Genomic DNA, 24,173 nt, shown 5'->3' on the forward strand with positions numbered 1-24,173 from the left:
GGGAGCTGGGATCTTTGACAGGACCGAGTGTGGACAGAACAAGAGGCTCGTTTCAGGAGCTGTAAATGACAGAAAACAACACCTGCAATGTAAGACCGTCAGCTCACAAGCCGGGGAAAGATATGTCTTAATGTATTTCATACGTGAGTATGTAAAAATGTTTGTTTTTCCTCTGTGTGTGTGTGTGTTTGTGTTTTGTATTTATCTTGCTAGCACCTTCCTTTATAGGCTACCAATGTCAGTTAGCTCCGGAGAAGCATTTCGGTTCAGTTCGCCCCCGTTAGCTAATTAAAAAGAAAAAATCTAATCTAATAATCCGAACAAGGCGGTTCGGATGAAGCTTGTTTGATTCAGAGCAGCTGTGTTGTTGTTTTGTTTATTAGCCGGTTAGCGTTAGTTCTGTCCGCTAACGGCTGTTAGCCGGAGCGAGCTAAATCCCGATGGAACAGGTGAGACAGGTTTCGTTAAAGGATGGAGGGCAGACAGGTGTCAACGCTGAGCCCCCACCAGGAGAAAGCTGCCCTCCGGTGTGTGGCAGTCCCTGAGCTCTGAGGAGTTCAGGTCTGTCCAAAGGGGAGTCACACAAACTGCACTGAAGTGTATTTTATTGTGTTTACACTGGCGTTAATGCAGCAATCCGTTATTATTGTCATTATTATAATACCGGTTTAAGTGATATGTTTAGAGCTGCAGCTCACTGTTATCACCATTAGCCATCCACCCACTCATTCCTGTTAGAAACTGGAGCTCATTTTTCAACATTTTCTGACATAAATTTGTGAGGGGATGTTTGTGAGGCTGGAAGCAGTCGGTGGGAAATGACTAAAATGATTAGTCCTGATCAAATTACAGAGTAATCTTGGTTTGATTGTCCGATCGATTCATTAACACTCATTTAAGCTGTAGTGTGCAGGCTAAATGATGTCTGGCATGTCTTTGCCTTGCAGCTGAGGCCAGCATTAGGGAGCCTTCTCGTCCATACGTCATCCACATGAGGCATGGTGGAAGTATGCCACCAATGTACAGAAGAGATGCTGGAGTCTGGCAGCAAACAAGAAGTCTTCTTTACAAGAATCTGCTCATCAAATGGAGGACCAAGCAACAGAGTCTTCAGGTAAGGAAGGCTTAGTTCTTAGCATTGTTCTGTTACTGTATTTGGATGTTTTTAATATATCCACCAAGTTCTCAGCTAAGTTGGAGAAGTAGGTGTGCATTGTGTAGATAAGTGGAGCATCTCCATTAGGTTATCCACTTATGGCTGATCCGTACTGACCTTTTAATATATTCACTTCTGCAGTGTTTCCCTTAGGATTGCAGCCTTGGGAGGGCATGGGGGCAACTAGTGTTGCCATCATCGCCTTGTGAGCGTTTAAAAATGCTGATATTTTGCTTTGCTGACAGTCACTGGTGGGAGTCTGCTCACATGTGTGAGTGCAGAGGAGAACTGTGCCAACGTGGAGAGACAGAAATGACATTCTGTCACATAAATAAAATAAATACATATTACTATGTTGTTTAATAAAAGCACAAGGTAGCTATAAACACATTCTATAGGGAAATTAACCTTAAATGACATCTGTTGTGATCTGGTGCTATATAGAAAATTAAATTATATTAAATTAACTTGACCTTCTGGGGGGGCGGGAGGTGCCGTTGGGAGGGTGGGGCGCCCCCCTAATAAAATGGTAGGGGAAACACTGATCTGTGTACTCTGTTAAGGTACTTAAGTTACGTACAGAATATTGAAACCTGTTTTACCTCTCACAGTTAAAGCATTTAGTTCTGATAACTGAGTCAGTGTCTGTGATGTTTTGGGGGTGTTTTTCTCCGGTGATATACCATGACCCTGCCGTGCACCTTCTCCCAAGGATAACACCATATTTTGTCTGGATGTCTGATAAAACCCCCTGTTTTTGTTACAGGGAAACCTCAGACATGGTTAGGCCTTTTTTTTAAATGTGTTTTTGTTGCCCTGTCTGCGTGCACTGAATCATTATGTACGTGTTCAACCTCCTTCATTTCTACACAATATAAAATTTGATTTAGGACTTGAATAAACAGGCTGGCTTTCCCCTCTTCCCCCTTTCATTCTTCTTAGTCCATGCATTTTTCATTTGGCTTTAAGTTGCACTGATGCATTTTTAATGTCTCTGTGTATCAACATTTCTCTTAAACAGTTCCAGCTAGTAATGTTCGGGGCTTTCCTCAGCAGCAGTCTGAATAATACTCCTTATTAACTTTATTCTGGAGAGGCCAACTGTTTGCCTCTGGCCTTTTATAACTATTTGTCCTAAGAACTTTCTCTGCTGGGTTGACATTATTTTGTTTAAACAGATAATCACAGGTGAACCAAAGCGCTAGAGGCCTCAATCATATTTTACAGTTCAGGGCCCAGATGAGCTCTTGGTACTCCACTGACTTCCAGTTTATTGTTTCAATAAATTGTGTTGCTCAAGGTCAAGCTGTAGCATTTTATTTGTGGGCTGGAGGAGGGAAAAATGGCCCATGCTATGTGTGTCATGTGGACAAACAAATTTTCCTCCAAGGATGGACTGCAGGAAATCGTCTGACCTTTTCTCATGAGCTTTCCACTTTATGCGTTTGCACAGGAACTGATCTTACCTCTGCTGCTGCTGGGTCTCCTTATCCTTATCAGCACCCTGAATCCTCACGTTTACTATGGAGGCATCAGCACTATGGAGTTGGAGAGGGAGGAACAGTTTTTTAAGGGCCTGGGCTACACACCCATCACAAACATCACCAACCACATCATGGAAGAGGTGGCCCAGGAGATGCGTAAGTGCCTGATCTTTCCCTCTTTTGTTTCCTGAGCAGGGGTTCAGTTTGACTCATGGCTGGCTGGACTAATGCCCCTTCTCTGTGTCCCATTTCCTGTCTTTTTTCAAATAGTAAAGGCCTAAAAAACAACCTGTCCTGGTACAGCAAGACTTATGTGTTACTGAGACTTTTTTCATGTTGTGTTTTCAGACATGCAGGAGCATTTGGACATGTTTGCTAGCGAGGAGGACCTGGAGAATGCCAGCCTCTATGACCCTTCTAGCTATGTCGGTGTTGTGTTTATGGACAGCGCTGCCACATCTTACAGGCTACGCTTTCCATACAACCAGCTGCCTCTGCCCAGTGATTACACAGAATCCATTGGTAAAGTCTGGTATCACTTTCTTTGATCTTGTCGTATATTGTTGTGTTTTATTTTCTTCCGTTCACATATGTAAACTTCCCAGGACAACACATTTTTCATACTTTGTAGATTTGATTCGAATTGGATCAGTAAACTCATAAACAGTTGTATTTTATAAACCTTGACAGATACTTCATGCTGCCTTAATTGACAGCCTGCAGACTTCATGTGGAACCACTTTAGGTTTGAAATTGATAAAGGGGATCAGCAGTTGTGGGATGAGTCAGGCCTGGAATAGTTTTTTTTTTTTTTTTTTTTTTTTACGTTTCAATTTCAATCTGCTGTTGTGTTTTGTGTTAAGGACTCCTTGGAAATGAGACGGAACATCTCTAAGGGATTTAGTCCTTCTCTGTTTACATACAACAAGGACTCCATGAATCAAGATAGCCATCCCTTAGTAAACACACCAGCAACTCTACAGTTCTTTTTTTTTTTTTTTTAATACATGACTGAAAACCCATTACAAAGAAAACTAATCAAGTTGCTGATAAGGATGGATTTAAAAGGGGGCCAGGGGGTGTCCACACCCAACTGAAGTACAGTATCTTAACAATGTGGGAAAATTTGAGGATCTTCTTAAATGTCTAATCCTCAATCCAGATTTAAAACTCTTTGTTGTTAATCTGTGGAAAATCCTGGAAGTTGATACTGATCCTCTTGAGAGGATCTATAAGGAATAATGTACAAATCAGACGTCACTGAGTTCTGAGCTTTGGGATTTTTAAATAAAATGCACAAAGAGAAATTTAAGTGTTTGTAATGTAAACTTTATGTTGCTTGGTTTGTTTGTTGTTGTGTTTTTCTCTCTCCTTCAGCCAACTGCTTCACCAACTCAGTCAACTGCAGAGCAGCTAATTATTGGTACTCTGGCTTCATCCGCCTCCAGTCTTTGATCGATGCCGCTATCATTCAGGTGTGATCGCACAAGAATTTAGCACAACATTCTTGAATTCCCCGTTGAGTCTGATGGGATTTGTTGTTGGAATTAGAACTCTTTTTTTGTATTTTCAATATGATGAGTTGATGACCTCTTATCCTTTTTTAACTCAGGAATCGTTATATCATTTTAGTTTTTTCTCCTTTTTTAAAATCATTGTTGTGTACAAATTTTTCAAAAACAATAAATTTGAAAGTGTCATTTTGGGCTCTCTTACGTTCTGATGGACGTTTTCATCACCAGTCATTCAATCGATTGTTTGCTTATTAATTTGTCACAGATCTGGTTTGACCTTCCATTTATCCGGTCTTTGTGTGCAGATGCAGACGAAGCGCTCTGTTTGGAGTGAGATGGACCTGAAGGTGGTGATGATGGGTCAGCCAGGGTCTGTGGAGGTGCAGAAATTCCCCCACGCTCTAATCTCCATATACTTAGTCCTTGCCTTTACACCCTTTGTCACCTTCCTCATCGTTAACGTGGCGGCTGAAAAGGAACACCGTCTCAAAGACACCATGACCATGATGGGACTCTATGACACGGCCTTTTGGTAGTTTCAAAAACCTGTGTATGCATAAAAATAATCTGCGAAGCCGAAGTTGTTAAATTTTGTGTGTTGTGCATCAGGATGTCATGGGGCCTCCTCTACGCTGCTCTGGTGACCATGATGTCCATCCTGATGTCCATCATCGCTACCTACACGGCCCTGTTCCCTAACAGTGACTTCTTTGTCATATTCTCCCTCATCTTCCTCTATGGAATATCATCTGTGAGTACAGTATATATATCTCCATGCTAAGTCCTGTTGAGGGGCCAAAAGACAACACAAAGAACCCAAATTCCCCAAATCCCAAGAAGCCACAAAAACAAGTTATAAGAACATTACTAATTATATTTTTTTCATTGAGTAATGTGAATTAAGTGACACAGCGCCAAGTTAACCTGCTCAGATAAAAGAAAACCAGGTTATAACAAACATAAACAGGAGAAAAGATGAAAACAGCAGTTCAGCCCGACTAACTTTCACTACAGAACTGAACATGACAGTTTGGAACAGGAGGCAGATGGGCATCTCTTCCTTTGCTGCTCGACTGTGCCAACTTGACTATTAAAAACAGGTTGTCTTCCTGTCACATTTGCCAACTCAACAACAACCAGCAGCTCATCCTGGCACACAACTATTTGCGTACACTCAGTCCATGCCTCATTCAAATTTCCAAATCTTCCAACAGAAAAGAACAGGCCACACATCACGACATAACACCTTACCTGTTCTTTGTCATTCTTTTCTTCCTCTCAGATCTTTTTCTCCTTCATGCTGACTCCGTTATTCAAGAAGCCAAAGTTTGCCAGTACAGTGGGCTCCATGCTGACGGTGGTTTTTGGCTGCCTGTCGCTGTTCACTGTGCTGATGAAGGACTTCCCACAGCCGCTGGTCTGGCTCCTCTGCCTGCTCTCCCCCAGCGCTTTCTCAATCGGGATTGCTCAGGTAACACACACACTAAGAGCTGACACACTGCCTGCCCTACATTTGGCATTTTAGAGATGTTTTATGTCAAAAATAAACATATATTAATTTATATAGAAGAGAAACAGAGTAGGGGATAATAGGTGTTGGTATTTGCTCTTAATGCGCTGTGTGTGTACACACCTATCTTAGGTTGTTTACCTGGAGGCTCAGGGAGATGGAGCTGTGTTTTCTTCTCTGGCCCACGGCCCTCATCCTCTTTACGTACCCCTCATCATGCTGGTTCTTGACTGCTTCCTCTACCTTATGTTGGCTGTGTACCTGGACCAGGTACTGCCTGGTGAGTATACACACACACAGATTCTATACTTCAGTACAATTCACAACCATTTCAGTCTACTTTAATGCAGTTAGACAGTTTTCCTGAGAGATTGCTGTTTACATATTGCTTGATGTGCAGGTGAGTTTGGAATGAGGAGGTCCTTGGTGTATTTCCTGAAACCGTCCTATTGGTCCAAACGCAAAAAACGCTATGTTGAAGTGAGCTCAGTGTATGATGCAGAGGTGAACGGCGCGCCGGTTGGAGAAGAGTCTGTTGAACCTGTCTCGCCTGAGTTCAGAGGGAAAGAAGCCATTCGGTAAATTCTGAACTTCTGTGACTGGGTCAAAAGTTAGTTTAAGTAGTTTAAGTTATAACCTCAGTTGCAGTAAGTGATTTATCAGAAATGTCATTTAAGGACATTTAATCAAAACATTTCACATGGTTGATGCTTTTGTTACATTTTTTGTCTATTAACTCAAATTCAATTTTACCAAACTCCACAAAATATCAATATTAACCGAAGGAGTTCTTGATTTTCAAGGCAGAGAAATCACGATTTAAAAGTTGATAGAAAAAAATGCTGCCTTATTTAGTTGTTGGTTCAGTGCCAGATTCCAAAGCTAAGGATATCCTGGGGGACCAGCATGTAACTCGAGAACTGCTCTTCTCTCAGACTCTCATGCTGTGTTTACAGTTCTCTTCGTTTCTTTAATTTTGTCCTTCATTGTCTGCTCCTCCCTTCTCCGGCAGCATCAGCAACATCCGGAAAGTGTACAAAGAGAAGGACAACGTGGTGGAAGCTCTGAGAGGTGAGGCCTGAACACCTCCAGTTCAATTTATTTCTTACATTTTCTGATTGACTTCATGTTGCCATCCCTCTTGTCTTTACACCCCCTCCTCAGGATTGACCTTTGACATCTATGAGGGCCAGATAACGGCTCTGCTGGGACACAGCGGGGCAGGAAAGTCCACTCTTATGAACATTCTGTGTGGCATCTGTCCGCCCACGAACGGCTCTGCCACCATTTACGGCTCCCCAGTAGCAGAGATTGCAGATGGGTCAGAAATGAAGCAGCTGGTGGGAATCTGCCCCCAGTTCAACATCATCTTTGATGTGCTGACTGTGGAGGAACACCTGAGGATATTTGCTGCCATCAAAGGGATCCCGCCTGCAGATATTGATGCGGAGGTAATTTGAAGAGGTGCCATCTGTCCTATCCTTGGTAATGCAAGGAAATGTTTCTTTTTTTTTTTTTTTTTTTTTTTTTGGTTCAGGGCGTATCTTTTTCTCTTCAATAGGTCACCAAAGTGCTGAAGGATCTGGACTTGGAAAAGATCATGAACGCTCAAGCCAAGAATCTAAGTGGGGGCCAGAAGAGGAAGCTGTCTGTGGGCATCGCCATTCTGGGAGATCCCAAGGTACCCCAAGCTCACCAAGCATCAAGTGCTCTCTTTAGTTTGACATCAGATCAGCCCCATGCTGAACATCTAGCATCATGTTTGTCTGTGTCAGATCCTGCTCCTGGATGAACCCACAGCTGGTATGGACCCGTGCTCCAGACACCAGGTCTGGTCCCTGCTGAAGAGCCGCAGAGCTGGCAGAGTCACTGTCCTCAGCACTCACTACATGGACGAGGCCGACATCCTAGCTGGTATGAAATGTTTCTGTTACATCACCTACACACACTCACGGGCACCAAACCCATTAACCAAAAAAAATGGATGAGTCAAATTTAAATTAGACACCAAAGACCAAATTATCTGAGCTCCTTGTCTATTTGTTGTCATTTTTAACACATTGAAGTTTTTTTTTTTTTTTTTTTTTTTTTTTCTCTCTTCACTCAAGACCGCAAAGCTGTGATTTCTCAAGGACAGCTGAAATGTGTTGGATCTTCCCTGTATCTCAAGACTAAGTGTGGTGTTGGATATCATCTCAGGTGAACAGACTTTAAACTGGTCAGCCATAACATTATGCCCACCTGCCTGTGTAGGTTACGAAAACAGCCTTGATCCGTCAAGGCCTGGACTCCACTAGACGACTGAAGGTCGTTCTTCCTCATACCATTCCTGATCCCTGCTGCTCATATTTTGTGCCTTTCATGTAGAATGTCTATCAACAACGGGTGTGAAGCAGAAAAGATCACGTCACTGGTCAAACAGCACGTACCCAAAGCCAAGTTGTCTCGGCAGCACGAAGCAGAACTGACTTTCACGCTGCCTTTTGAGAGCATGGACACATTTCCAGGTGAGATTTCACTCTATACATGTTGAAAAACTGTGTCTGATGTTTCACTCACTGAAACCAAATCTAACATTTCCAGCCTGTTGCATCCAAACAAATCCACAAGTGTTGCTGCAACTCATTTGTGACTCAGCAGTGAGTCAGAACAAGTGATGATTAATTCGTCTTTCATAGGCCTGTTTTCTCATCTTGACTGTCAACCTGATCTGGGAATTATTAACTATGGGGTTTCCATGACAACGCTGGAGGATGTTTTTCTTCGTTTGGAGGCGGAGGCTGAAGTTGACCAAGCTGGTGAGTGTGTTACTAAAGCAGAGAAGTGCATGTTATATAAAAAAAAAAAACAACAACAACAAAAAAAAAACAACAACCCAACAACTGGCCAAACAAGCATAGAGTATTTCTCCATCTGTTTCTTTGGCGTCTCCAGACTACAGCGTGTTTAATCGGGAGCAGGCAGAGGACGAGTGTGACAACGCCTCTTTGGACGATACGGACCAGCGGCTGCTCGCGTTTTCAGAAAACAAGTCCGATGTTGTGTCCGGTCATGCTCTCTGGCGGCAGCAGTTCAGCACTGTAGCCTGGCTACACATGCTCAACATGCGCAGAGAGAGAAAGGCCTTCGTCTACACGTGAGTGCTCAGACTGAATAGTTATTTAGAAAAAGATTCTGTCAGCAGATCATCAAATAAATGTATTTCTAAATGTCTCTGATCTGCTGTATGGTTGTAAAGAATCTGAACTTTGTCATTGTTTCTCTTAATCCCCCACCCCCTTCTCTTGCAGTCTGGCCTTGTTCCTGGTGTTTGTTGCTGCCGTGCTCGTCCTGTCTCTGGCCACAGGAAACATCCAGATTCACTCACCAGATCGGCAGTTTCTGCCCATTTACCTCCTCAAAAGGAATCAGGCTCCCCACCGATACAGCACCAGCCTCCTGGTGCAGAACTCCTCAGGTCAGCCAGCTGGGCGTTTGCCACAGGAGGAGTGTTTTTGTGTCCTGCAAACTGATAACTGATATTTAGATTTCTAGTGGAAATATGAAACAGGGTATCCCACTCATGGGATTTGTTATGATTTGTCCCCTCAATGAGACCTCAGATCTTCTTTCTGTCGGAAAGCACTGTTAAATATTGCCACAGGACACAAATACTCAGCTCTTAATCAGAGCAGGTGCAGGATGACATTCTCCATTTCTCCTCGCTTTGCAGCTTTCTTCAGCGTGGGCTAGCATTGTGTGTTTTCTTGTGCCAACAGGCGCTGATATTTCTGACTTTATCCACAACCTGGAGTCTCAGGACATCAAAGTGGAGATGATGAAGCACGGTGACTACATGGCTGCAGCCCCCCACAGCGCCGCCATCAATGTAACGGGCTCCAGCAAGGTGTATTTATAACTTTGAATTTATATTTGGTAGTCAGATATTGGATTATACTGGGGATGTGGGCTCACCTCCACCCACAGGTAACGTGGTGGTTGTGTTCCAAATGAAGAGCCCTTTGTTTGAGGGTGGCTAAGTCTTCCAGCTGAGATTTTTTTATTTAGCTGTAGTAGACTCTCAATAACCCTTTATTGTCTTTCTGTTAACAGGGTTTCAGATATACTGTTGCATTCAACAGCACCACAGTCCACTCGTTGCCTATGGCTGTCAACATACTGAGCAATGCTCTTCTGAGAGGCCTCAATGGTAGTGGACAGATCCGAACCTGGACCAAACCGTTTGATTATGTGAGTCAGATGTGAAAGACCTCATCTTTCCTTTAACAAAGACATTAAATGTTCTTTCATTGACACCCGCAGCAAATCCCAGATGCTACGTCCTACGCTCTGGTGTACATAGAGGCCATCATACTGGGAATGCTGGCAGCTGGGATGCCTGCGTACTTCGCTATGGACCACTCTCGAGACAGAGAGGTAACAACTTCCTGCCAGTAATCATGATTCACTTTAATCTGTTCAGCTGCTCAGTGTGATGTTTCACTGGAGATTTAGAGTTAACATGGGGATTTTCAAGTTGGCTTCATCTTGGCAATTGTTTTTTGGCTTTTCTGAACAGTTTAAGCAATGGAGAGCAGCAAGAAACATAAGACAGAGGGTATAAATCATGTAGCAGAAGTCAAATAGACTCACATCACTGGGTTGTGGTTTGTTAAGTGTGTCTGGGTCTTGCCAGAATTTGTAATAGCAGAGTTTCTTACCAGAATGGTGACTCAAAAACTGGAGGATTCAATATGAGCACAAAAGTTATTCCTCCGACTGAATCTGACTCTAAATGCAGAAGATTTCGAAGTGTTGCTCCTACAGTGAACCTGCTTATCCCCTTTTCTAGAGATGCTAACACTGCACAATTAATCGAAAGATAATGAAAGTCACAATATAGTATTTATCTACCTGTTGTTCCTCTTCAGATCAAGTGTCGCTCTACACTGCGGATATCTGGCCTGGTCCCATCGGCCTACTGGTGTGGCCAGGCAGCGGTGGACATCCCCTTCTACTACCTCATCCTGTCCTGCATGACCACCATCCTCTTCTCCTTCCACAGTGGAAACCTGCTCACCTCCAGCAACCTTACTGCTGTGGTCTGTACTGCTGCGACTCACAAGCACACACACTTACTCGCCATAGAGCATGTAGAAATGATATAGTCAGTAATCATCATTCGGTCTTCTCCTTTCCAGGTTCTGTGCACGGTCGGCTTTGGTCCTGCCATAATCCTCTTCACTTATGTGTTTTCGTTTGGCTTCACCCGTGTCCAGAGCAACAGGGATTTCTTCTCTGTCATCTCCATGATGGTGAGGAGGAAGGATGTTGATGTCAAGATAACTAATATCAATAAAAATAATTAAAAACAATATTAAGTTTTACTTTTGGATGTTGCTTCCAGCTGAGCAACCTGACACGATTCATTCTATTTAGTTGTTAAACGTTGGTACATGACTGACTTGTGCCTCAGGTGTGTGTGGTCTCAGCCTCGCTGGTTCTGTTGTCGTTTCTGAACGAAAACGCCGGAATGACCAGAAACCTGCACAACATCTTGTGCTTCTTTAACCCTCTGTATCCTCTGATGGGATGCCTCAACTGCATCACCAAGGTAGGACTTCAACAAGGCCAAAGTGTTGGTCCTTCCTCATGGCATGTAATGACTGAATTTAAGATATAAGCTGGTACTAACCGATCTGGTTATCTCTGTTTAATGTGAAACAGTATATTTCAAATAAAATGCCACCGTATACTTTCTCAGGCTTTTACAGTGAATTTTAAACTTTGTAAAAATATTTTCAGGCGACCTTCCTCCCTTCTGTCAATGAAGAAAACTTCTTGTGGAAGAACCTGCTCATTGCTGTTGTAGCTGTAAGCTTTCCCATTTAAAATCATTAGGCCGGATCATTGATAAGGAGGCTGCAGCTTCGTGTTCAGAATATAATCAGTATCTGTGTCTGTATCCAGCCATATCTTCAGTGCATCCTACTGCTCTTCCTGCTCCGTTGGCTGGAGATCCATTATGGAGGGAGGACCATGAAAAATGATCAGTTCTGCAGGTTACAACATCAGTACAGTTTTATATCTATGTTTTGTAGGTTTGCTTTTCAAGGATTTGTTTTACTAAGACATAGACTTGATGTTTTTGATTTAAACCTTCACAGGATCTCACCCAATTCAAAGCCCAAAGTGGAGAAGAACCCTGAAGAAGGGCTGAACGAGGATGAGGATGTACAGATGGAGAAAGCCAGAGTTAAGGAGGCCCTAACCTGCCAGTCCTGTGAGGAGGTGAGGGGGAAAAGGGAAACAGAGAGTTGTTGAAGTGTTTTACATGTTATAAGGTGAGTTTGAAAACTCGATCTCGATTTGTCTCCATTTAGAAACCAGCTGTGGTCGTGAGTAACCTGAGGAAGCAGTACAAGGGCAGAAGAGAAGGTTTTTCACTCAACAAAAAGAGGAAAGTGGCCACAAAAAACATCTCGTTCTGCGTGCGCAAAGGTACGTTGTCTTTTTGTCATGCAGACTGATGAGTCTCTCGCAGAAGTGGTGAGGAGAGTACTGTGACAAAACTGATGAAAATCTAGGACAATGTCGGCCCCCATTAACTCAGAACGGGAATTTTAGCAACAGGGTTGTACAACTCTTCTACCAGTCAGAGTGAAATACATCTTTATAATTCACCAAACCTCTAATCCCACCCCTGCTCTTTGGTCAATGCGTGATAATCAACTTCACATTTCTGCTTTCTACCATGGATCTGTGTTCGTCTTTTTCTCTCTCTGTATTTTACTTTGTTTGTATTCAGCTATATGACTGTGAAGTTGCTTGGTACAAAGCTTACAGCAGTGAGTGAACTGTGACCTTTCTTGGACGCCTGTTTCATCAGGTGAGGTTCTTGGGCTCTTGGGTCCCAATGGAGCAGGAAAGAGCACCGTCATGCACATGTTGGCAGGTGACACTGACCCCACGGCAGGCCAGGTGAAGATATAACTAATTTCATTTTAGTTCAACTGATTTCTCTTAAATTTGGCAGAGATGTCATTTTGGAAGAAATAATCCCGTCTCAACAGCCCAGAAAGTATAATGGATGGATAGAGCAGAGCGTAATAACTTAAACTCAGTGAGGTGTTTTTCCTTTTGTCCAGGTCCTGATGGGGGACTACGGCACAGAGCTCCGTCCAGCAGACAATCCTCTGGAGCATGTGGGCTACTGTCCACAGGTGAACCCTCTGTGGCCCAGGATCACTCTGCAGGAGCACCTAGAGATCTACGCTGCCATCAAAGGGCTGAGAGGCCAGGATGTACCAGGGATCATCAGACGGTGAGTCACGGCCTCCAGCTGTGCTTTGGACCGAGTTCAGTGATGTAGTTATACACAGTCATCTGTGGCTTCCTGCTGGTCTCCACCATCACATTTTTTGTTCTTCAAATGTCAAATACAAGCATGGCAACTCTATCAAGAAAGTCACACTGATCCAAAACTATCACTAGAGAAAACATTACAGTGTACTCAACTCCCTGCCAATCCCAAAATGGGAGAAATGGAATAAAACAAAAGCAGGGGAGAGAGCTGTCATAGGAAAATGAAAATAATGATGAATAACACAGCATGGTGGGAACTGCATTTTTATGTTATTATTAAGATGTAAAGTTATACCACAGGTCTTGTTGATGTTGTAACTCTTGTTGTTGTCAGTGTGGTGAATGCTCTGGAGCTGAAGGAACACTTGAACAAACAAGCCAAGAGTCTGTCAGCAGGACTCAAGAGGAAGGTGAGAACACGTGCACAGTGTGGACACGTTCACCTTAACGCACACCAGGCTCCCCCCACCTTTCACAGATGGAAAGGATTCACAAGTCTTCCATTTGGTTATTTGATTTGACTATGATGTTAATGACCAAAAGGAATCAGAAGCTTTTTTTTCATCATCTGTTTCTGTTTTGCTGAGTTTTAGATGACTTTGTTATTTCCCTGGATGAAGTGATGTTACCACACAGCTCTCAGCCGATGAGGCAAATTATTTATTTATTTTTTTTACACAAAAAAGCTTGAAAAGACACAACTTGTTTGTTTTTGTTTTTTTTTCCTCGTTTCAATACATTTTAGATTTTAAGGGCCTCAATTTTAGTAGTTTGATTAGCTGACACACAATATTTCTATTTACCAGTTTAATCCTCTGGCTCTCTGTTGGTGTTTTCTGTCATCGTATTATTTCCACTATCGCGGCACAATGAATCTTGGGATAAAGGATCCACTCTCCGAGCTCTCCTGAGTTTTCATCACACTAATGATTGGTTTGTTTCCAGTTGTGCTTCGCCTTGAGTATGATCGGGAATCCTCAGATTGTCTTACTGGACGAGCCGTCATCAGGGATGGACCCCAAGTCCAAACAGCGCATGTGGTGAGGCCGTATATTAGAACTTCTGCTCACACCCAGAAATGGATGATTGTGTTGTTTTCTTGGTTTCTGGGGGAACAGCAGGTCGAGCAAAACAGAAGAAAGACCCTTGTGTCTCCTTTGTGCAGGAGAGCCATACGAGCTGCATTCAAGAACCGTCAGCGGGGAGCCATCCTGACCACACACTACATGGAGGAGGCCGAGGCCGTGTGTGACCGCGTGGCAATTATGGTTTCTGGCCAGCTGAGGTTCGTACTCTTACCGCTGAAGAGACGGTCGGAGGAAAGAAAGGAATATAGCTCTGTTCATGCTGTGAGGTGTTTGTCTCCCTCAGGTGCATCGGCTCCATACAACATTTAAAGGGGAAGTACGGTCAAGGTTACAGTCTGGAGGTGAAACTGCGTGAGGAGCTGACAGGGCTTCAGCAGGTGGCGCTGCTGCACAAAGAGATCCTGCGAATCTTCCCTCATGCTGCCCGACAGGAGAGGTGAGACCGAACCCGGCTCTGCAGCTTCTTCTGCTTTTACTGATTTAATCTCATGAAAAACTGTGCAACTCTTATTCTTTAGCAAAAGGTCTAACAGTTACCTTTCAAAATAAAAGCACTGCTAAAAACAGGATGTTAATTTTGTTCACAACTGTTGAGAAACTGGCACGCTGCTACATGTGTCTTTTCTTTTCTTTTCTTTTTCCAGCTTTGCTACTCTGATGGTTTACAAGATCCCCATGGAAGATGTCAAGTCACTGGCCAATTCTTTCTCTCAGTTAGAGAACGGTGAGTCACAGTCACAGACCCACACACACGCACACACACACGCCTCCACCAACTCATCCAACTTCATTTATCTTTGTCTCTTTATCTTCAGCCAAACAAACCTTCAACTTTGAAGAGTATAACTTCTCCCAGTCAACCTTAGAGCAGGTAGGTGGTTAAAAACATGCCGATTCAACAAGAGATCTGTATGAAGAACAGATTAAACCAGTGTCTCCTCCTCCTCCACCTCCACCTCCTCCGTCCTTTTGTCCGACAGGTGTTCATGGAGTTTGCCAAGGAGCAGGAGAATGAGGAGGACGAGTTGGGCTCTCTCAGCACAACCTTCCAGTGGCAGCGTCTGCGGCAGGACGGCCCCATCTCCGTCAACCACACGGACAGTATCGTGCACCAACTTTGAACTCTGTCTTCTGAGGTTAGCAGGCTGGTGACGGACCAGGACTTACCGACACCCTCCCCTCCCCCCTGACCTGCCAGGCCTCAGCGCCCGAGGGGCTCACGCCAGCATCCGCCCGCTCCACGCAACCCGATGCCCATCGCCTTTTAAAATGAACGAACGGGACAGACCCGGGCGGGGGCTCCCTTACACTGGGGCTAACTGTGTGTCGTTTTGGGCCGCGGGCTTTGACGGCTCCTTTTTGTGGGTCTGAGGTGTGCATGTGTGTAACCCTCGTCCACCGGTGCTCCATGTTTTCTGAACGGCTCTGAGCGAGGGGCCTGCAGCCTTTTCTTGACACGCTGATGCGACACCTACTCCTCTTTCTAACGGTGTTTTTTTTTTTAATCTTCACAGGGAGTCAGTAAATTAAAAAGATACACATATAAATATATCTATAACGTAATATTTATGCTTTGTAATCCTCTGTTGGAGGAGTAACAGTACGTATGTTTGCTCGTCTCTTCAGGTGTTTCCGTCTGTTGTGTTTGTGATGCTGTTTTTAAACACTTACCATGGAGTCCGTCCACGATCGAACCAAAGCAGCACAACTCTGAACCGCACACTAACACGCCTCTTTACACATCGACACTGAGACGTACTTTTGGTTTTTGGTGTCAGTAGCATGTGCATAAATAGTTTGTGTAATGGTAGATGTGGGGGCAGTGGGATAAATAGAAGGTGTCGCAGTCCTCCGCAGAGTCTTTCGACCTTTAGCCCTCCCTTCCTCGTACAGCACACACTTTTACTCTCCGAGTGTTTTCACAGCATGCTCGCTCATGTGGAGGCTGATTATTTAGAGATGCTGGGGACAGATGACCTTTTCCCCATGGCTTTTGTCTCCAGGTTTATCTGTAAAGTAGAACCCGTAGTTCGGGAATGTAGTGTAGAATATGCACGCCAGCACATGTAGCACACTGCCCTCGTCAGACGTTGACCAGGGCTGACTAGCCTCAGTCGTGGGGAGTTGGAGCTTGAGGTTGGATTCAGATCCAGGTTTTTTGGAGAAAGGGGGGGTTTTCTGAGATTTTTGAATGTATGTAGGTTTGCGGTGTGGAGGGGGTTTGTGACGCTGCAGCGACGCTCTGCGGGGCTCCTGTCGTCACTGTTTCACTCTGGTGCCCTTTTTAATCAGAGAGCTTTGCTGTTCGTCGTGTGAGTGTGTGTGTGTGTGTGTGTGTGTGTGTGTGTGTGTGTGCGCGCGCATGTGTGTTTACTCTGTTGTATATAATGTGTGTAGCTCCAGCTGTTTCTGTATAACCAAGTCTCTATATGAGGAGGTATGTTGTTGGATCAGCAAACTGATTAATTGTGAGTTTTCTTTTTTTTGCAACATTCAGGTGTGAAAATGGCATTTTAAAAGACAGTGTCTTTTTTTTTTCTTATTTTCTTTCTTTGGGTGAAATTTGTCTGAGGGGTAAAAGAACAAGAACAGCTGACTAAAACTTCCCAGTAAAGCAGCAACACAGACTCTGCTCTTCAAACTCAGCACAAACTCAACAGTATAAGCTTCACAGAGAAAGTGTTTGCTGCTGTGCAATCATTAAACTGTCCATTGTGTTTGTTGTTGTCACTCCTCTGTAGGACAGAATGTCACCAGGTTTTACTTTAGGTTTGTCTGTCTGTCACACCAGAAGCCTGGAGGACAACAGAAGGGTTTTAAATGTTATAGATATTTGAATAAAACGTCCAACTTGAAGATATTTACTGTCCCTGATCTCTCTCACATGTCCCTCTCTCATGGCACAGATGTTTCACAATGGTGGTTCTTTTTCTTTTCAAAGTTGTCTCAGATTGTGTGTTGGTGTGGTAGTTTGTTTGTCTGGAACACATTTAATTTGCTGCATCCAGACACACTAAAGTTAGGAGCTGATTGTGATAAAGGGTTGTGAACTAATGAGTCTGGTACTGATCCACTTCCTCATCGCACACTCGCTCACTTTAAGTGTCATGCTTGAGGCTCTGACCATGTACTGACTTAAAGATCATGTAAATTTATATGTGAAATCTTTATTTAAACAACCCTTTGAATATTTATTTTGTGCTCACATATCAAAACACTGACTCTACATAATATGGAAGCATTAATGAATTTCTGGAATAGTACGTATACTGCCCAACTTTTATATTTGTGCAATGAAGGACATTCATGTGCATTTTGTGACTGTCAGGTTCAGGCACATGTAGCCATCGACCTCTCCCCCCACATGTCTAGAGCAAAAAGCATAGCATCTAGTTAAGAACTTCACATGAAGAATACCAAAACCTAGTCTGGCTCTGTGGAGAGTGGAGTGTTTGAGGAGTTGGCAAACTGCAGCGGGTTTCATGTTTAATTTCCTGGTGGTGGTAAAATTGCACTATTTCTGGGAAATTTTATAACCTTTCTTTATATTATGCAATCTTTGTAAGATTATCTGTGCACTGATTTTATTTTTTAAAGACTGGTTTAGCTGTGTGCTGTATTTTCCTCCTGTATCGCTGCCATGTCTGGATGGACACTTACTTAATGAACTCTGTGGTCTCTAATGACCGTTTCATGAATAAATGTTGATCTAAGTTATCCTTGGCCTGTTCTTCTGATGGACACTGAAGAAAGAAGATAATAATAATTATAATAATAAGAGCTACTGTTTGTACAGCACTTCACAGTTAAAAGTAAAACATCAGTACTGCCAACTAACACAAATAAAGCTTAATGTTTTATTGTGTATAGAATAATGCAGAGATGATCTATTCTATATTTCACTGAACAGTTTTATTACTTCAGTATAAACGAGACTGTTGTTTCAGTTTGTTAGCGAAATTATTTTGAAAAGATACCGGAAGTGAATTAACGACATCTCCGATTTGACAAACTCGTATAATATACGCATTTAAACGCTTTTTTCAGTGGTCTACTAATTAAATCAGTTGCAGTCTAATTAATCCGCGTTAGTTAATTTATCACTAATATATTTCACACCGTAAATGTCAGTTTAAGGTTCAAAACCGGCTTTTCTTTCATTTTGATTGATTTTATTTTTTTGTTTTTGACCCTGCCCGGATCCCGTCCGCCTGGATGTGGGTGTGGTCTCACAGATGATCACACAAAAATAATGGAGGCTCAGCGACGGCAGCTTCTCAGCTAAAAGTCAGGAAAAGCGTGTGAAACCTGCCGTGTTCCTCCCGTGTCCCCCCCGGGATGCTTTGTCAGGATGGGAAACCTGTTTGGAAAAAGGAAACAGAGTCGAGTGACCGAACAGGACAAAGCCATTTTGGTAAGTCGCAGCTAGCTAGCTAATGTTAGCCACACGTTAGCTAGTGGTGCTAATCTAGGACAGAAATTCAGTATTTTAAATAAATGACTTATCAATAGTCATATAAATCTCAGTGAAAACAGTCCGAGCTGGTGAAAACAGTATATAACATCAGGCGTTGTACCCGGATGTGTATGTTTGACAGTGAATACTTCAGATTGTGGACTTTGTTGAAGCTGTTGTGTTAAATGATGCCATTACATAATGAAATGTTTCGAAGCGTCGATGTCACATTCACTGTGTCCTCGTTGCAGCAACTGAAACAGCAAAGAGATAAACTGAGACAGTATCAGAAGAGGATCAACCTGCAGCTGGAGAAGGAGAGACTTTTGGCCAAACAGCTGCTGAAAAATGGCAAAAAGGAGTGAGTCTCAAAATCATCTGACCTTTCAGCCCTAAAAGCAGATTTACTGTAATGGTTATAAAAAAAGAGAAAATCTGTTCTTCTTATGTTTCCTTTAAAATGGCTGTAACAGGAAATAAGGGGGAGTTTTTCAAACCAAAATGCTGGAACAATGGTTTGTTTTTGTTCAAATGTTTGTCATTTGCTTTTCAGAGGGAAGTTGTAATGTTCCATCTCTAATGTCAGTGAATGTGATTGTACTTTTTCTCTTTGGGGTTGAAATAGAAAAGCGCTGCTCCTACTGAAAAAGAAACGCTACCAGGATCAACTTCTAGACAAGACGGAGAACCAAATAAGCAACCTGGAGCGCATGGTGAGTCATCTGAGGGCCAGACTGGCACGCCGGCTGAAACAATAGCACCGAAGTGAAACTGAAAGTAACTCAGCTTCTCCCTTTTATTTCTTCAGGTTCAAGACCTGGAGTTTGCCCAGATTGAGAAGAAGGTCATCGACGGGTTGAAGGTTGGAAATGAATGCCTGAAGAAGATGCATGAGGTGGGTGACGCTCAGAGTCGCAGGGTTTACTGTTAATAAAAGACGTGACCTCATGTCGGATTCAAACCCTCTGCCTCTCATCAGGTCATGTCTATTGAAGAGGTGGAACGGATTATGGACGAAACGCAGGACTCTATTGAGTACCAAAGGGTGAGTTCACCATCGATGTCAGATTTACAGAATTGATTTCTTCACCTCTGAAATGCCGTGTTAGGATAATTAAGGATCATGCTCAGTCGTCAGCCGTTTGCTTTTTGCAGCAAATAGACGAGATGCTGGCCGGCTCTTTGTCACAGGAGGATGAAGATGCTGTCCTGGCTGAGCTGGAAGCCATCACTCAGGTGAGTCAGGTCTTTGGGGTTTGAGTCAGATTTTGTCAATTTAAATGTAATTGTAAGTGAGAGCAGGAGGATCCACATCTGTCCATTCTTCAGCCTCATCAGGTCTCTGATGTGCCTTCATGATCTGTTTCAGGGAGACGTCCAGCTTCCTGAGGTTCCTTCAGATGAGCTGCCGGAGCTCCCAGAGGCCACAGAGGAGAAGCCAGGTTTGTTCTCTCACACCTGAGCTTCTTATCCAGATGATTTCACCTTTATAAAATGTGATCTCACTGAGCTGTCTGAAGCTCCACCCACTGCAGAACAGACGCAGCGTAAGAAGAAACATGAAAACAGTAGAAACGCCATGCTACTTTCTGTGAACCTGCCTGTTTGTGTTTCAGAGAGGGAACGTCCCAGAAAGAAACCAGAACGGGAGCTGCTGGCGGCATGAGATCATGACCGCCGCGACGCCACCACTGTACGTCCTACATGAAGCTGACAACAACAACAACAACAATACAAACATTTTACTGGAGCTGTCTCCACTCACTGTCTGATAAAAGTGACAGCAGACTCTGAGCTCCCTCCATATCATCCGGTCGCCGGCGAGGACGGACTCACCGCAGCGACCTGGAGAGACGCTGATCTGAACCGTGAAGACCTGTGAGATAGAAAACTGTGCCTAACCTTTGTCTGATGCTCGCTCTCTACATTAACCACCTTCACTAACTTCACTTAGTGCATGTTTGTGCGCCTTGTGGTCTCTCTGCGCACCAACTCTGTCAACAGTCACTTCACCCAAATGACAAAGACCTCTCTTCTGCCTGCTTTTGTCTTTTAGTGGTTTTATTGTCCACATTTCTCTCTCCTCTTCAGTGCAGGTGGAGGTGGGAGGAAAGAACGCACATCTGCTCTGTGTAATCAACCTCTCCATAATTTCACAAACCAAACAAAGGGAAGATTTGATGGAACAGGTTCTAAACAATCTCTCGTCATTTGGGTGAACTGACCTTTTAAATGAGGGAGGAGTAAATCAACCTGAGCTCTATAAACCCTCCCTCCAAATTTTTCAGAAATGCTGAGACGTGCAGCAAACACCTGAACCCTTTTCAGGCTTCTTAGCTAATCTAATTTCGTGCTCCCCCTGTGGATTAGTTTGATGTCAGCAGAGAAAGGGCTCATCGCGTCGTCTGTGGGCTTTTACCTCTGGAGCCGAGACAACAGTTGTTAATCTCCTCAAGGAAATAAGTCGACACAAACTGAATCTTCACCCACGGAGTATTATCAACGCAGCTGCCTCTAATTATTTTACCGTGCTCGGCTTTGCTTGGTTGCAGCAGGAATTGGTGGCCTACATTCAGAGGCCTAACTTTGTGTATCTCTGAAAGTGTATCAATCTAATCTGTAAATCAGTTAATCTGATGACTAATACTGTCAGGCTGCAGGTGTCATCAAATCAGAGCCGTGTCCAACCGCTCATCTTTAAATTGCTTTGGAAATTGCTCTTCTCTTTTCCCATCCTTTTTACAATAAAATATTTTTTTTAATTGCCATTCACTTTGAAATTTTATTGTTTCAACAAATGAACACAAGGTGGCAGCAGACAATAAATCGTCCCTGGAAGAAAAACTGGCCAAAATTATATGGACGAACCTTTTCACATCACTGCGGTCCGGGGCGGTTTTCCCTCTTTGGGATTTGGACTCTAGAGTCCATTGAAGTGGGAGATAAACGCTCCAGCACACACACATCATTTGGAAATGAAGGTTCTTCATTCCAACAGGAACCTGATTCTGGAGGTTGAACACCAACCGTGATCCAGACCCAAACATGATGGTGAGAGAGTTGTCCAAATACTTCTGGCCACTGATGGAAGCTAGATTTTATCTCCATCTGATGAAGTCAGGTTGAATTTGGAAACAGTTCCTCTGGTCTCTGTCTGACATTCATGACTCGTGGCCTTGTTATGAAAGACAATCTAAGAATGGATGTGTATTTAACTCTACAAGACGAAGACACCAGCCAGACCTTTTCAAAATAAAAGAACATTGTACGCTTGAAGCTTTGAAGTAATGTCATCAAACAAAGCAGAGTGTGTGATGGCGTCCCCTTCTCTGTCCTTTTTGGGTTTTATTGACTTGATTGGAGTTTTTTTGAATGGACTGGCTCCATTCTGCAGCAGTGGGAGTGGGCGGCGCTCACAGAGAAACCTGCACTGATGAATCACAGAAAAAGCCTGAGAGGACGGCGGTGCGTAGGACGGACATGAAGGAGGGATCAAATGCTGCTGAATGATGCTGTGGGTGTGTGTGTCTGCCTACATCATCACACCTCCAGGCTCCTGAAGGTCCTCAGCTCTCTGGAGTCACTGGGCGACAGTAAAACTGAAAGCTAATCAGGACAAATCCACGTGGATTCAGATTTAAGGTCCACTTTCTGCTAAATACACTCCTTCACTGTCCACCTGAGGGGGACATGAGGACTGATGTCCCCTCAGGTCTGTCAGACCTCCTGTCAGGGACTCCTGGGTGGCCCCGCCCCCTAACCCCCCCCCCCCCCCTTCTGTCAATGGAGAACCATTTTTGAAAATGATTTTGAAAGTGAGATTTTCCCATAGACTTCAGTGTGAGGGAGGAGAAGGGACATTTTCCCATAGACTTCAGTGTGAGGGAGGAGAAGGGACATTTTCCCATAGACTTCAGTGTGAGGGAGGAGAAGGGACATTTTCCCATAGACTTCAGTATAAGCCTCATTCGGAGGCCTTCAGGTCGTGATGTGCTGAGATGTGGGTCTCCCCAACACAACAGACAGACCTGAGAAAATGTGTGTGTGTGTGTGTGTGTGTGTGTGAGTGTGAGTGTGTGTGTAAACAAACAACACTTCAGCCTGCTCAGAGCTCAGATGGTCCTGATGATGAGTCCTCATCGATGTGTTCGGTCTTCTCAATGAGCAGGGGCGGCGCGTGGGCGGCGCGTGACACGGCCGGGGGGGCGGGGCTTGTTTAAATGCTATGCTGCGTTCAAAGACTTGCTTTAAAACGGCACATTTTCTGTGACATTGTTTCTGTGGACTGGAAAATCAATCCGATGGTGAAGAGCAGGTGGCATTTAAATCGGCTGCATTGAAGTCTATGGGAAAACGTCCCACCTCCTCAGTAAACATTTCCTGATGAGTTTATGGTCTCATGTTGAAACACAACATGATGTTCACTTATTTTAAAGTCCCGATTAATTCTTAGGGATGTTTAATGGATCGTAATAGTTAAAGTCCACTCAGACTCCTGCTGAGTTCCGGTCAACACTAATTAATCGAACTGATCGAACTGATCGAACTGACAGCCTGGGTTTTTCTGAGGGCTGGTGGTTAATTTGCCCCCAAACATCTTCAGCAGGTAAAATAAAAGACTTGTATATCTTCTTTTTTAAAGAGGAGCTCTTTCATTTGATCTCTGACTTTGTAGTTCATCACTAACTCATCACAGCTGATTCTGGACTGAGGATGTGAGCTGTCTGGTTTCCTCCGGTCCTGAAGGCAGCAGCACCGCCCCCCCCCTTCAGAGTCCGCCTCTGCGCTCCGGCTCTCCGGCTGCGGGGGATCCGGTGTGTGCGCTGCAGGACTTTCCCTTTAAAAGCAGGGAACCCGCGTTCAGACCAGCTCTCTCAGTCAGAGACACGATCCGGATCCGTCAGGACCTGCTGCCGTCCGATCATCTGGACCTCGTCCTCGGAGGAAAAACCCGGTCTATGGTTCTGACTGACGCGCCGACCAGGATGTCCCGGACCGACGAGGTGCACCGTATCACGGAGAACGTTTACAAGGTAAGACCGGCAGTCTGCGGGGACACCTGCTGCACCGGGGGGAGGGGTAGGGGCTGGACCTGGACCGGACCTGGACCTGGACCTGGACCGGACCCGGACCCAGGTGGCCCTGGCCCGGGTTGTCCTCAGAAAGAGTCCTGATCTTCTGACGAAGTCCAGGAGGACACGAGGAGCTTCATGATTCCGTCAGCTGGACTTCCGTCCAAACCTCAGAACTACCCCCCCCAAACCTCAGAACTACCCCCCCCAAACCTCAGAACTACCCCCCCAAACCTCAGAACTACCCCCCCCAAACCTCAGAACTACCCCCCCCAAACCTCAGAACTACCCCCCCAAACCTCAGAACTACCCCCCCAGCTGTAGTCTAACAGTTCACCCCCCCAGTTCATCTCAACTTGTTCCGCATGTTGTGTAGAGGAATTTGTCTCCACCACACAGAAGTTAAACTGTGTGGAGGTTTGTCCCTCCACCTGTCCTCACCTGTCCCTCCTTTGTCCCTCCACCTGTCCTCACCTGTCCCTCCTTTGTCCCTCCACCTGTCCTCACCTGTCCTCACCAGAGAGTAGGATCAAAATGGCTGCATTTGTG

The 24,173-nt window shown here is 44.3% G+C and overlaps 3 protein-coding genes across 8 annotated transcripts in view; all 3 read left to right on the forward strand.

Moving 5' to 3' along the window:
- The first annotated feature begins 19 nt into the window (after positions 1–19).
- abca5 (ATP-binding cassette, sub-family A (ABC1), member 5) lies at positions 20–17,807 on the forward strand. 2 transcript variants are annotated; one of them, XM_029527744.1, is made up of 38 exons: positions 20–143; positions 948–1,114; positions 2,610–2,796; positions 2,989–3,162; positions 4,018–4,115; positions 4,460–4,686; positions 4,764–4,905; positions 5,437–5,625; positions 5,797–5,944; positions 6,065–6,242; positions 6,677–6,735; positions 6,829–7,115; positions 7,226–7,345; positions 7,440–7,578; positions 7,773–7,863; positions 8,032–8,171; positions 8,343–8,462; positions 8,599–8,800; positions 8,955–9,121; positions 9,423–9,550; positions 9,757–9,894; positions 9,967–10,080; positions 10,575–10,745; positions 10,845–10,958; positions 11,120–11,257; positions 11,449–11,517; positions 11,614–11,705; positions 11,811–11,934; positions 12,027–12,144; positions 12,533–12,624; positions 12,792–12,967; positions 13,343–13,418; positions 13,954–14,048; positions 14,174–14,293; positions 14,380–14,532; positions 14,741–14,820; positions 14,912–14,967; positions 15,077–17,807. In XM_029527744.1, the coding sequence occupies exons 1-38, from the start codon at positions 131–133 to the stop codon at positions 15,215–15,217; spliced, it is 5,043 nt and encodes a 1,680-aa protein (XP_029383604.1). In that variant the 5' UTR covers positions 20–130; the 3' UTR covers positions 15,218–17,807. The 2 variants fall into 2 exon arrangements, with proteins under 2 accessions (XP_029383604.1, XP_029383605.1); XM_029527745.1 differs by having other exon boundaries at positions 43–89.
- Positions 17,808–18,327: 520 nt separating this feature from the next.
- On the forward strand, positions 18,328–21,320 carry chmp6b (charged multivesicular body protein 6b). Its single transcript, XM_029527761.1, has 8 exons — positions 18,328–18,510; positions 18,804–18,913; positions 19,178–19,265; positions 19,361–19,447; positions 19,532–19,597; positions 19,708–19,788; positions 19,922–19,994; positions 20,169–21,320. The coding sequence occupies exons 1-8, from the start codon at positions 18,448–18,450 to the stop codon at positions 20,216–20,218; spliced, it is 618 nt and encodes a 205-aa protein (XP_029383621.1). The 5' UTR covers positions 18,328–18,447; the 3' UTR covers positions 20,219–21,320.
- A 2,048-nt stretch (positions 21,321–23,368) lies between these two features.
- Positions 23,369–24,173, forward strand: part of baiap2b (BAR/IMD domain containing adaptor protein 2b) — a 42,868-nt gene continuing 42,063 nt past the window's right edge. For all 5 annotated transcript variants that reach the window (XM_029527193.1, XM_029527192.1, XM_029527195.1 and 2 more), the window contains exon 1: positions 23,369–23,585. In XM_029527193.1, the coding sequence (XP_029383053.1) occupies positions 23,511–23,585 (75 nt within the window). In that variant the 5' untranslated portion in view covers positions 23,369–23,510. The remainder of the gene's footprint in view (positions 23,586–24,173) is intronic.

This window comes from Echeneis naucrates, chromosome 19 (assembly GCF_900963305.1).
Source record: "Echeneis naucrates chromosome 19, fEcheNa1.1, whole genome shotgun sequence".
In the NCBI taxonomy this organism is placed as follows: domain Eukaryota; kingdom Metazoa; phylum Chordata; class Actinopteri; order Carangiformes; family Echeneidae; genus Echeneis; species Echeneis naucrates.